The sequence below is a fragment of the Toxorhynchites rutilus genome, chromosome 2 (assembly GCF_029784135.1).
Source record: "Toxorhynchites rutilus septentrionalis strain SRP chromosome 2, ASM2978413v1, whole genome shotgun sequence".
Lineage (NCBI taxonomy): Eukaryota > Metazoa > Arthropoda > Insecta > Diptera > Culicidae > Toxorhynchites > Toxorhynchites rutilus.
In genome coordinates this window covers 173,738,993-173,753,529 of record NC_073745.1, presented here as the reverse complement: position 1 = coordinate 173,753,529, position 14,537 = coordinate 173,738,993, and the positions used below count along the sequence as shown (strand labels likewise).

The 14,537-nt window shown below is 41.3% G+C and overlaps 1 protein-coding gene across 1 annotated transcript; it reads left to right on the top strand.

The window, feature by feature from the left end:
* Positions 1 to 12,852: 12,852 nt before the first annotated feature.
* Positions 12,853 to 13,572, top strand: LOC129766401 (uncharacterized). Its single transcript, XM_055766926.1, has one exon. The coding sequence runs from the start codon at positions 12,853 to 12,855 to the stop codon at positions 13,570 to 13,572; it is 720 nt and encodes a 239-aa protein (XP_055622901.1).
* The last annotated feature ends 965 nt before the right edge of the window (positions 13,573 to 14,537 follow it).

Genomic DNA, 14,537 nt, shown 5'->3' with positions numbered 1-14,537 from the left:
TTCCTTTGGGAATTTTCAAAATATATTCATGTGAAAGAGTTTAATTGAATGTTTTCTATCCATGTAACACTGTGACCAAATATGTTTCAATCAAGTGCTATTAACAGGTGGTTATCGAGTTGGCATTAACCACTGGTGGGCTTCCAGTATCGAGGAAAATGTGGAAATATCTAATCGTTACTGAAAATAATCTGCCAGTTCCTTTGGGAATTTTCAAAATATATTCATGTGAAAGAGTTTAATTGAATGTTTTCTATCCATGTAACACTGTGACCAAATACATTTGGTTTTGTGGTTTTTCAATCAATCGCAATTAACAGGATAGCTTCAGAAGATTATTCTTCCCCATCAGTAGGATATTTCCGTATCCAATATTGTATGCGCCCGCAATCGATTATTGCTCAGTCGCCGAAAGTTCCGAGCTCAGAGAGTTCATTCCCCTCTAGTTTGCCTTCCAAATTGCCATCGTAAACCACACCTTCTCTCGATTCAATCACACACAAAAAGCATACTTAAGCGATATTCTGGTGGTGAGACATATTCATTTTTCGTGAGGACATCGACAAGACAACATCGTTGCCTAACGTGCTGGAGGAGGTGGACGGCGAAGGATCGACACATACACGCGCAGAACTCTTTCCGTTAGGATGCCATTCAGCATCGGGAAAGTTCCGGAAAGATCTAATCATTGCTGGAAAATAATCTGCCAGTTCCTCTGGGAATTTTCAAAATATATTCATGTGAAAGAGTTTAATTGAATGTTTTCTATCCATGTTACACTGTGACCAAATATGTTTCAATCAAGTGCTATTAACAGGTGGTTATCGAGTTGGCATTAACCACTGGTGGGCTTCCAGTATCGAGGAAAATGTGGAAATATCTAATCGTTACTGAAAATAATCTGCCAGTTCCTTTGGGAATTTTCAAAATATATTCATGTGAAAGAGTTTAATTGAATGTTTTCTATCCATGTTACACTGTGACCAAATATGTTTCAATCAAGTGCTATTAACAGGTGGTTATCGAGTTGGCATTAACCACTGGTGGGCTTCCAGTATCGAGGAAAATGTGGAAATAACTAATCGTTACTGAAAATAATCTGCCAGTTCCTTTGGGAATTTTCAAAATATATTCATGTGAAAGAGTTTAATTGAATGTTTTCTATCCATGTAACACTGTGACCAAATACATTTGGTTTTGTGGTTTTTCAATCAATCGCAATTAACAGGATAGCTTCAGAAGATTATTCTTCCCCATCAGTAGGATATTTCCGTATCCAATATTGTATGCGCCCGCAATCGATTATTGCTCAGTCGCCGAAAGTTCCGAGCTCAGAGAGTTCATTCCCCTCTAGTTTGCCTTCCAAATTGCCATCGTAAACCACACCTTCTCTCGATTCAATCACACACAAAAAGCATACTTAAGCGATATTCTGGTGGTGAGACACATTCATTTTTCGTGAGGACATCGACAAGACAACATCGTTGCCTAACGTGCTGGAGGAGGTGGACGGCGAAGGATCGACACATACACGCGCAGAACTCTTTCCGTTAGGATGCCATTCAGCATCGGGAAAGTTCCGGAAAGATCTAATCATTGCTGGAAAATAATCTGCCAGTTCCTCTGGGAATTTTCAAAATATATTCATGTGAAAGAGTTTAATTGAATGTTTTCTATCCATGTTACACTGTGACCAAATATGTTTCAATCAAGTGCTATTAACAGGTGGTTATCGAGTTGGCATTAACCACTGGTGGGCTTCCAGTATCGAGGAAAATGTGGAAATATCTAATCGTTACTGAAAATAATCTGCCAGTTCCTTTGGGAATTTTCAAAATATATTCATGTGAAAGAGTTTAATTGAATGTTTTCTATCCATGTAACACTGTGACCAAATATATTTCAATCATGTGCTATTAACAGGTGGTTATCGAGTTGGCATTAACCACTGGTGGGCTTCCAGTATCGAGGAAAATGTGGAAATATCTAATCGTTACTGAAAATAATCTGCCAGTTCCTTTGGGAATTTTCAAAATATATTCATGTGAAAGAGTTTAATTGAATGTTTTCTATCCATGTAACACTGTGACCAAATACATTTGGTTTTGTGGTTTTTCAATCAATCGCAATTAACAGGATAGCTTCAGAAGATTATTCTTCTCCATCAGTAGGATATTTCCGTATCCAATATTGTATGCGCCCGCAATCGATTATTGCTCAGTCGCCGAAAGTTCCGAGCTCAGAGAGTTCATTCCCCTCTAGTTTGCCTTCCAAATTGCCATCGTAAACCACACCTTCTCTCGATTCAATCACACACAAAAAGCATACTTAAGCGATATTCTGGTGGTGAGACACATTCATTTTTCGTGAGGACATCGACAAGACAACATCGTTGCCTAACGTGCTGGAGGAGGTGGACGGCGAAGGATCGACACATACACGCGCAGAACTCTTTCCGTTAGGATGCCATTCAGCATCGGGAAAGTTCCGGAAAGATCTAATCATTGCTGGAAAATAATCTGCCAGTTCCTCTGGGAATTTTCAAAATATATTCATGTGAAAGAGTTTAATTGAATGTTTTCTATCCATGTAACACTGTGACCAAATATATTTCAATCATGTGCTATTAACAGGTGGTTATCGAGTTGGCATTAACCACTGGTGGGCTTCCAGTATCGAGGAAAATGTGGAAATAACTAATCGTTACTGAAAATAATCTGCCAGTTCCTCTGGGAATTTTCAAAATATATTCATGTGAAAGAGTTTAATTGAATGTTTTCTATCCATGTAACACTGTGACCAAATATGTTTCAATCAAGTGCTATTAACAGATGGTTATCGAGTTAGCATTAACCACTGGTGGGCTTCCAGTATCGAGGAAAATGTGGAAATATCTAATCGTTACTGAAAATAATCTGCCAGTTCCTCTGGGAATTTAAAATTACATTCATGTGAAAGAGTTTATTTTAATGTTTTCTATCCATGAAACACTGTGACCAAATACATTTGGTTTTGTGATTTTTCAATCAATCGCAATTAACAGGATAGCTTCTGAAGATTATTCTTCCCCATCAGTAGGATATTTCCGTATCCAATATTGGATGCATAAAACCTTGTGGCTCCAACGTAACGCTCTCGTTTTCGAAGTTCTCCAAATATTCATTCATTCAGAATGAATTCAGATTCAACTTCAAACAAATGATCTCTAAATCAACGATAGTCCTACGTCACCCTTGCGGTTATACCATAGATATAACCCACTTCCTGTTTTGACGTAGGACTACGTCTAACCGGAAGATATAGGGGGTGAAATGGAAATCTAGGCACTGAACAAGTAGGAAAAAATGCAAGATTTGGAACGCTTACAACTCGAGCATTTCTCAATAGATCGCAAAGGTTTTTGCATCAATTGATAGGAAATATATCTACGCATCTATCATAACGAATAACATTTCATTTTTCTTGAGATAAATAATTGAATAATTGTGAAATATCAAGCATTGTCAAAATGCACTATGTGCCCATTTTTGATTGGTCCATTTTGTGCTCCTCAAATCGTACCGACCAAAACGGGCAACCAGAGCAGTAGCGAAATAGAATGAAGCACGATTGGAAAGGAAAAAGAAAAAAATGAACGAAACATTGCTCGCAGTCTCACACATGCGTAATTCTCGAGCCAGCCAGTCAGCTTAAAAATCCCCGCTCCGCTGCCGTAACGATCATTCTTTGTGTGGACACCGACTGGACAACATCGTTGCTGGACGAGCTGGACGGCGAGGGATCGAGTGCCTTTCTCAAGGCAAGAGGGCGGAGGTGGTAGCGCTGGAGTAGAGTAGAGTAGAGTTTTCAAAGGGCCTTTCTCAAGGCTAGAGACGAATGAACTGCAAAAGTTTAAAGTCTCTATAATACAATATCTTCCTTCCTTCCTTCCGTAACGATCATTCTCATTCAAACCGTACACCACATCGGTTCGCATCACAACACATCAACAAACCAACCCAAGCAGCCATGTCTGGACATGGTAAAGGAGGAAAAGTGAAGGGAAAGGCAAAATCCCGCTCGAACCGTGTTGATCCGAAGTGATCGAGTTTGCTGGCAAAGCTACTCGCGACGATAAGAAAACCCGCATTCGGAACAGAACACATTCGGTTCGGTGGACATCAAGACAACAGGCAGTTGCAGCGAGTGGCGAGTGGCAATCGCAATCGCAAAACGGCATCAGGTAGCAGAAGAAAAAAGTTTGTTTATACAAACTGCTTTAGTGGCAAATCCAGAACAAGGCGGCATCGAGGGCGTTCGAAATGATTTTTTTCAAAACCACGAGTACTAAGTTTTCGAAATTGGAACCATTCCATAAAACAAGGCGCTTTTCAGGGCCATTAAACCTTCCAAAAAAGAGTTTAGGAAATACAGTTCAATGCTTTCTAAAACATTATCCAAAATAATAAAACACAAATTGATTTTTTCATAATTTGTTTGCCAGGATCTGATGAGTATGTGAATTTGGCAGTTGTTATGAGCTTATTGATTTTCACCAATTCTTAAATTGCTTCTAGATTGAAAGTACAGTAATTTACACTTATCTCGACATTTAGCTAATTGGACGGACCTGTAATGCGACATATTTAGTTGGACATTTTTGTAAACATAGAGTTCGGGGTCCAAATTATGACCCCACATTGAAAGTTGACACTGTACCACTGTCATCGCAAATGTTCAATTACAGGTTAAAATCGCCTCCAATCCGATACTGAGTGGTGGTAATGCGACGTGCCATTGAATGTAATTTACTGTAAAATATGTCACAAGCTGGATGGGAAGACATTTCCCAACTGTGAAAGCTGTGGCGAGTGGCAAATGCAATCGCTAAACAGAAAGGTTTAGCCGAACAAGATGGGGATATCGAGTGATAACAAAACAATAAACTCTTTAGATTGAAGATGATTTTGTGATCCTGAAAAGGACCCTGTTTAGCCTGCATGTGAATCCAACGAGCGAACAAATCGTAATGAATGTATTTTTTTGCCATCGCTCCCTTTTAACGCTCATTTGTTCGTCTCGTTGGACTCGCCCCTCTGGCTGAGTCTGCCGATTTGTCTCTACCCTGTGAGTGTGTACCGATAGAGTATAAAACACGCGGACCCCAAAAAAATAACTTATTTTCTTTCAAACCGTAAACCCGTGTGGTTGTACGGCATCGGCATCGTGGACGTAACAAAGGAGGACAAGTTAAGGGAAAGGCAAAGTCTCACTCGAACCGTGCAGGTCTCCAGTTCCCTGTTGGTCGCATTCACTGATTGCTCCGCAAGGGTAACTAGGCCGAACGGATTGGTGCCGGAGCACCAGTCTACCTAACAGCGATAATAGAGTTTCGGCCGTCGGAGTGCTCGAGTTGGCTTGCAAAGCTGCTCACGACAATCAGAAAACCCGCATCAAGAACAGAGCAGCTTCGGTTCGGCGCTCATCAAGACAACAATTAGTTTCAGTGAGTGGCAAAGTGTTTCTCCGGCACGTCGCATTAAATGTAATTCACTGAACAACATGTCACAAACTGGATGGGAAGAAATTTTCCAACTGTGAAAGCTGTGGCGAGTGGCAAACGCAATAGCTAAACAGGAAGGTTTAACCGAACAAGATGGGAATATCTAGTGATAACAAAAACACAACACCAAAGGTTCTTTTCAGAACCATCAACATATTCATAAATAGTAAACAGTAAACTAATCCATTTTTCAGGTAGATAGGTAGGTATTCACGTAGGTGAAGAAAATAAAACAATATATTTAAAATATATATTTAACAAAAGCTGTCCCCTTTGTATAGTCCTACGTCACTCCGGTTATGTACCCGACATTACCCACCCGTCTTTTTGGATTGATGGACTTGCTATCAAAGCGGCGAGAAAAATGTTCAGCCCACAAATTGATTAAACAGTGAAGCAGCATCGACATCATATCGAATTTCAGCTTCATCTAATTTTAGTGATAATGTGGATGACATGAATATTGAATTCGACTATGAGTACACCGTCGATGAAGCGAAAACTTTCCTCGACAGAACAGAACAAAATTTGTAGTCTTACATCATCAAAATAAGTCAGCGGGAATGAACATGTCAGCAGTGTAACAATTGGTAGTCAGCAAAACACAACCTGGATGGTATCAACCATCTCTTTTTTCATATTTACGAGCTAGAGCTAACAACTCTGCCATCTGCATAGTGAATGATGAGACTTTCCATTTCTTCTTAGCAATGGAATTTATATTCCGAAATATGAAATCGCATTACGGACCTAACGAAGCTTAATTGATAAATGAGTGTTTTGCCGTTCACTTTACTCCATTGTGAAAAAACACATACCGAAACTTGCCTATAATTCCTTCACATTTTCTTTAAATTAAATATCGTAATATTCATTAAATTCACCATTTATAAATTCAATACAAATCCAACGCTAATTATTTCTATTGGCAACACTGAAAAAATCGGCTTTGTTTACAATATTTATCGAAATCAGCCAATCAGAAATCAGAACGACTGACAGAAGTTTGGTCCGTATCTGACAGAAATTTGGTCCGTAAAAGACCCCCTATTGTCTGATCTAATCTTAGGTGTGATCGAAGAGCAGTATGAATTAGAGGTGTGCAAATCAGCTCATCATGATGAACAGCTCTGATCATATCAGCTCATCTAAATGAGCTGTTCTTTATGAACAGCTCTTCAGCTCAGTTGTCAGTGCCGACTTTCAATTTGGGTCCCAAACTCGATAGCCACGAAGCCAGTTTGAAAATGTTAAAATTCAAATGAAATTTTTCACACCATATTATTAATTACTTGAAACACGTATTCCAGACTATTATTTACAACAGACTCGGCGAGTACAACATTTCCGACATTTTTACTGAGGCTTTACATTACAATAGAAAGTTTTCTTCAAAAAAAAAAGACGGGTGGGTAATGTCGGGGACATAACCGGAGTGACGTAGGACTATACAAAGGGGACAGCTTTTGTTAAATATATATTTTAAATATATTGTTTTATTTTGAATTCGTGAATACCTACCTGTCTATCTGAAAAAAGACGGGTGGGTAATGTCGGGGACATAACCGGAGTGACGTAGGAGTATACAAAGGGGACAGCTTTTGTTAAATATATATTTTAAATATATTGTTTTATTTTCCTCTCCTACGTGAATACCCACCTATCTACCTGAAAAATGAATTAGTTTACTGTTTACTCTTTATGAACATGTTGATGGTTCTGAAAAGAACCTTTGGTGTTGTGTTTTTGTTATCACTCGATATCCCCATCTTGTTCGGTTAAACCTTCCTGTTTAGCTATTGCGTTTGCCACTCGCCACAGCTTTCACAGTTGGAAAATTTCTTTCCGTCCAGCTTGTGACATATTGTACAGAAAATTACATTTAATGGCACGTCGCATTACCACCACTCAATGTCGGATTGGAGGTAATTTTAACGTGTAATTGAACATTTGCGATAACAGTGGTACAGTGTCAACTTTCAATGTGGGGTCATAATTTGGACCCCGAAATCTATGTATACAAAAAATGTCCAACTAAATATGTCGCATTACAGGTCCATCCAATTAGCTAAATGTCGAGCTAAATGTAAATTACTGTACTTTCAATCTGGAAACAATTTAAGAATTGGTGAAAATTGAATAATCAGGAAAGTCCCCAACTATCAATAAGCTCAGAACAACTGCCAAATTCACATACTCATCAGATCCTGGGAAACAAATTATGAAAAAATCAATTTGTGTTTTATTATTATTTTGGATGTTTTAGAAAGCATTGAACTGTATCTCCTAAACTCTTTTTTGGAAGGTTTAATGGCCCTGATAAGCGCCGTGTTTTATGGAATGGCTCCAATTTAGAAAACTTAGTAATCGTGGTTTAAAAAAAATCATTTCGAACGCCCTCGATGCCGCCTTGTTCTGGTTTTGCCACCAAAGCAGATTGTATAAAGAACAAACTTTTTTCTTCCGCTACCTCCTGTCGTTTTGCGATTGCGTTTGCCACTCGCTGCAACTGCCTGTTGTTGTCTTGATGTCCACCGAACCGAATGTGGTCTGTTCTGAATGCGGGTTTTCTTATCGTCGCGAGCAGCTTTGCCAGCTAACTCGATCACTTCGGCGGCCGAAACTATATAACGCCGGCTAGGTGGACTGATGCACTGGTACTAACGCGCTCGGCCTAGCTATCCTTGCGGGGAACTCCAGACTAACTCGGTTCGAGCGAGATTTTGCCTTTCGCTTCACTTTTCCTCCTTTGCCATATCCAACCATGGCTGCTTGTGTTGGTTTGTTGATGTGATGTGATGCGAAACGATGTGGTGTACGGTTTCGATGAGAATGATCGGCAGCGGAGCGGGGATTTTTAAGCTGACTGGCTGGCTCGAGAATAACGCATGTGTGAGACTGCGACCAATGTTTCGTTCATATTTTTTCTTTTTCCTTTCCAATCGTGCTTCATTCTATTTCGCTGCTGCTCTGGTTGCCCGTTTTGGTCGGTACGATTTGAGGAGCACAAAATGGACCAATCAAAAATGGGCACATTGTGCATTTGGACAATGCTTGATATTTCACAATTATTCAATTATTTATCTCAAGAAAAATGAAATGTTATTCGTTATGATAGATGCGTAGATATATTTCCTATCAATTGATGCAAAAACCTTTGCGATCTATTGAGAAATGCTCGAGTTATAAGCGTTCCAAATCTTGCATTTTTTCTTACCTGTTCAGTGCCTAGATTTTCATTTCACCCCCTATATCTTCCGGTTAGACGTAGTCCTACGTCAAAATGGATTAGTATACTGTTTACTCTTTATGAATATGTTGATGGTTCTGAAAAGAACCTTTGGTGTTGTGTTTTTGTTATCACTCGATATTCCCATCTTGTTCGGTTAAACCTTCCTGTTTAGCTATTGCGTTTGCCACTCGCCACAGCTTTCACAGTTGGAAAATTTCTTCCCATCCAGCTTGTGACATGTTGTTCAGTAAATTACATTTAATGCGACGTGCCGGAGAAACACTTTGCCACTCACTGAAACTAATTGTTGCCTTGATGAGCGCCGAACCGCTCTGCTCTGTTCTTGATGCGGGTTTTCTGATTGTCGTGAGCAGCTTTGCAAGCCAACTCGAGCACTCCGACGGCCGAAACTCTATAATCGCTGTTAGGTATACTGGTGCTCCGGCACCAATCCGTTCGGCCTAGTTACCCTTGCGGAGCAATCAGTGAATGCGACCACCAGGGAACTGGAGACCTGCACGGTTCGAGTGAGACTTTGCCTTTCCCTTAACTTGTCCTCCTTTGTTACGTCCACGATGCCGATGCCGTACAACCACACGGGTTTACGGTTTGAAAGAAAATAAGATATTTTTTTGGGGTCCGCGTGTTTTATACTCTAGCGGTACACACTCACAGGATAGAGACAAATCGGCAGACTCAGCCAGAGGGGCGAGTCCAACGAGACGAACGAATGAGCGTTAAAAGGGATTCATTACGATTTGTTCGCTCGTTGGATTCACATGCAGGCTAAAAAGGGTCCTTTTCAGGATCACAAAATTATCTTCAATCTAAAGAGTTTATTGTTTTGTTATCACTCGATATCCCCATCTTGTTCGGCTAAACCTTTCTGTTTAGCGATTGCATTTGCCACTCGCCACAGCTTTCACAGTTGGAAAATTTCTTCCCATCCAGCTTGTGACATTTCGAACGCCCTCGATGCCGCCTTGTTCTGGATTTGCCACCAAAGCAGTTTGTATAAAGAACAAACTTTTTTCTTCTGCTACCTGATGCCGTTTTGCGATTGCGTTTGCCACTCGCCACTTGCTGCAACTGCCTGTTGTTGTCTTGATGTGTTCTGTTCTGAATGCGGTTTTTCTTATCGTCGCGAGCAGCTCTACCAGCCAACTCGATCACTTCGGCGGCCGAAACTATATAACGCCGGCTAGGTGTACTGGTGCACTGGTACTAACGCACTCGGCCTAGCTACCCTTACAGGGAACTCCAGATCAACACGGTTCGAGCGGGATTTTGCCTTTCCCTTCACTTTTCTGCTTGGGTTGGTTTGTTGATGTGTTGTGATGCGAACCGATGTGGTGTACGGTTTGAATGAGAATGATCGTTACGGCAGCGGAGCGGGGATTTTTAAGCTGACTGGCTGGCTCGAGAATTACGCATGTGTGAGACTGCGACCAATGTTTCGTTCATTTTTTTCTTTTTCCTTTCCAATCGTGCTTCATTCTATTTCGCTGCTGCTCTGGTTGCCTGTTTTGGTCGGTACGATTTGAGGAGCACAAAATGGACCAATCAAAAATGGGCACATAGTGCATTTTGACAAGGCTTGATATTTCACAATTATTCAATTATTTATCTCAAGAAAAATGAAATGTTATTCGTTATGATAGATGCGTAGATATATTTCCTATCAATTGATGCAAAAACCTTTGCGATCTATTGAGAAATGCTCTAGTTATAAGCGTTCCAAATCTTGCATTTTTTCCTACTTGTTCAGTGCCTGGATTTCCATTTCACCCCCTATATCTTCCGGTTAGACGTAGTCCTACGTCAAAAAAAAAATCTTATGAGATTTTTGCACCGCCTGCAAACAAAGTGTTTTTCATTGAAATAGAATACTCATTTGATACACAGAAGTTAATTTTCATTAATAATTTGAATTTTAAAAACGTGTTCATTCTGCCTGAGAGCCAATTATTATTTTTGGCGCCCCCTAAACTGGTAAACAAAGCTCAATGCCGTCAACGCGAATATAACAGTTGAAAAGACGAGGGACAAATGAAACTAAACTGATGTCTTAACACGAAGAGCGAGAGACGGTCAGTTCATTTGAATCTTACAGCTCACACACTCTCTTCAATTCTACAGCTCTTTTCTCTCCTTCATCATCATCAAAGTGAGCTGAAGAGCTGTTTGATTTTTTTTGCGAGCTGTTCCGCGTCAACTCACTTCAAAGAGTCGATTCTTCGGAACAGCTCATGAGCGGATGGCACATCTCTAGTATGAATTTCATGTCGTCTAAAGACGACGCTCGTACACACAGCTCGTCGCGTGGATGTCGTCTATACGACACTCGTACACACAGGACGTCGCGCGGATGTCGTCTATAGACGACGCTCGTAACGAAAGGGTTAACTATCCACGCCTATGCTTCCTATGACAGCTAGGTCTCCAGATACTTATTCCATTGTTTTGGATTAAGCTGTATAAGAATTTAATGAATTGTTATGGATGAATCCTTCAAGCGATGATACTTTCCCTTTTTAGAAGAGTAGGTATGTTTCTTTGAATACAGAATGTTGCTGTCTGTATTACGACCAACTATTTACGCCTGTGCTTCACATGATAGCTGAGTCTCCAGATACTGATTTCCTTGATTTGGATAAAATGCTATAAAAAAGAATTTGATGAATTGTTATAGATGGATCCTTGAAGCGAAAATACTTCCCTTTTTTGAAAGAGTCGGTATTATTCTTGATTACAGAAATTTGTTGTCTGTTTTACGGTTAACTATTCACGTCTATGCTTCCCGTGAGTCCCTGATTTTGTTGATTTGAATGCAGCGCTGTGAAAAATACACGATCGTATATTTGTCATTGATATCAAATTTCACGAAGCAAACAACATTAAAGTTCCAAATTTAAATTTTATTTGCTAGAATTAATCGTGTCACTCACCTTACTTTTAATATAAAAATGCCCCCGACTTTCATATATTTGTAATGCCGATTTCCCCCGGGCACCTTGGTTTTGATGTTTCTGTTAGGGAACACATTTCGGTAGGAACAAAAGCACTTTCATGTATTTGCAATGTCGATTTCCCCCAAGCGGCTTGATTTTGATGTCTCTGGTAGGGAATACATTTTGGTGGGAGCCTATTTTTATGTATTTGCAATGCCGAATTCCCCCAAGCAGCTTGGTTTTGATGTCTCTGTTAGGGACCCGCCACATGTGTCGTCAATTTCGACCAATCAGAATCTGATTTTCCAGATCCAGCTATCAGAAGTGGGTATTTCCGTTAGGATAGGAGTTGAGATTTATCAATTGGTCGATAGTTAGATTCATAACATATATTATTTTCTTCAATATAAAAAATTGTTATGGGGTGCCGAAATCGATTGACGCCAAAATTTCATCAATCCATCATGAAATGACTGAGCAATAAGCGTTTGAAATTGGACAATTTCCACGATTTGCTCGTGTACGCTCCCGTCATCGAATGAGCGTCCCCAGCCCGAAAGGGGTATGGAAAATCCCCTGACCAACACAACCTGCCATCAGCTTAGGACACAATAGAGCCTACAAAACAATACCTCTTGTGCTCGGCGTGGTCAAGCCAAATCGCGTCCGATTTATACCTTTGTATTTAATTTCAATACCGTCAAATAAAATGTTCAGTATTCCTCCAACCTTCACAGTGTACACATCATACTAAAATCTTTGGAGGTTTTCCTTGTTCCCCTGATTTTTATCATCATTCCTCCAGGTCCTTTCGAATCCACTGGCGGAACTGACCCATAGTATTCCCCTATGGACACCGATTGGATCTCAGCAGAAGCCAGATCGGCTTCAAGGGAATCCCCATACAGTCCACTCAACACCAGCTGCAGCAGTCACTCGACAAAGGGAGTCAAGTCAAGTGCGTAATTAAATCCGCACCTCATCGGTGTAAGAGCGTCCTTCGCGGCTAAAACAGCGTAAGGGAGCGTACACGCGGCTCAGACAGCGAACAATAGATACGTTTCTATTGTGAATAAAAACAAAGGAGCACCTTTGTGGTTTCCAACAACGAACTGGGTAGCGACAATATGTCCATCAAGCATTCTCCGGTGAAAAAGGTCAACCGACCATCACTGGAAACATCACTCCAAGATGAAGACTCGTTCGCAGGATTTTCTACCCAGGAAATCGGATCTAACACCAAGGCAAAGAAAGGTTATCTTTCGCTTCTTCGTCAGCGTGAGCAGGTGAACCAAAAATTGGTCCGTGTGCAGTATTCCCTATTGGCTGCACAGGGCCAAGTTAGTTTAGCCCAGTTAAAGACATACATGAAGAACATCGACGCAGCCTACTCCGAATTCAGCGACTTCCATAGCAGAGTAATGGCGTCGATTGACGAGGAGTATGTTCCAGCTCAGGAAGAAATCTATACCAACTTCGAAGAACGTTTCAACGAGGTTTCGACGACCATCGAAGAAATGATGATGGCCTACTCTACTGATCGTACCACTCAGGGTGTTGTACAACAAAGAGTCCCACTTCCACCACAGATAATCGTCCAGCAACAAGCGCTGCGAGCCCCCTTGCCAACGTTCGACGGCCAGTATCGAAATTGGCCCAAGTTTAAGGCGATGTTTCTGGACCTGATGGACGCTTCTCGTGACTCCGACGCAGTGAAGCTGTACCATCTGGAGAAGTGCTTGATCGGTGATGCGAAGAATGTAATAGACGCTGCTACCATCCGAGACGGCAACTACGAACATGCGTGGCGTCAAAGAGAGATACGACAACAAGCGGCTGATCGTTGACACCCATATCCAAGGCATCAAGAATCTTCCGAAAATGAAGAAGAAATCATCAAAGGAACTGCGACCTCTGCTCGACGAATGTACGCGCCATGTCGACGGTTTGCGGTTCATGGAGCAGAAGCTAACCGGAGTATCAGAACTATTCGTGGTCAACATCCTGACTGCAGCCTTGGATCGTGAAAGTCGTGGAATCTGGGAGAAGAGTTTAAACAAACGAGAACTCCCGAAATATCAAGACACCATCGATTTCCTTCAAGACTGGTACCTGGTATTGGAGAGGTGCGAGGAAGCCTCATCAATTTCAACTTCGAATACGGTGAAACTCTATGGATGCCTCTGACTCCCTCGTCACAGTCGAGCCATTGATGTCAGCGACACCCAGTCGTCCCGGTCCTGTGCTCGAGTGCGGGGCAGCTGGCATCCAACCCATAAATGCAGGCAAGTACACCTTCATTCCGAACAATGCGCTGCCTGAAATGCGAAACACTTCTAGCTCATCGCCATCTTCGGGCCACCAGCGTCCGACAAACGCATCGACACAGCGGAACGATCCTGTAGCTCATCATCCTGTGCTTCCGGTTACTGACTGTGGTGATTGTGATAGTCTCTCGCCAAAGCAACACTTTCTCTCCATTTACTACCAAAATGTCAGAGGCCTTCGCACTAAAACTTCACGCTTACAGCTAGGATTGTCGAGCAGTCATTATGATGTTGCCATTCTTACTGAAACATGGCTCCGGTCCGATATATGCGACGCTGAATTATCATCCGATTATTCACTTTTTCGTTGTGACCGTAGTGAAGCAACCAGTAGCCTCACAAGAGGTGGCGGAGTGCTTGTCGCAGTGAAAGCCACACTGCACTGTACCGAGGTTTCGATACCTCATTGTAGTACGCTTGAGCAAATGGTAGTTTGTGTGAAACTATCCAACCGATATTTGTACCTCCTCGGCATTTACTTTCGA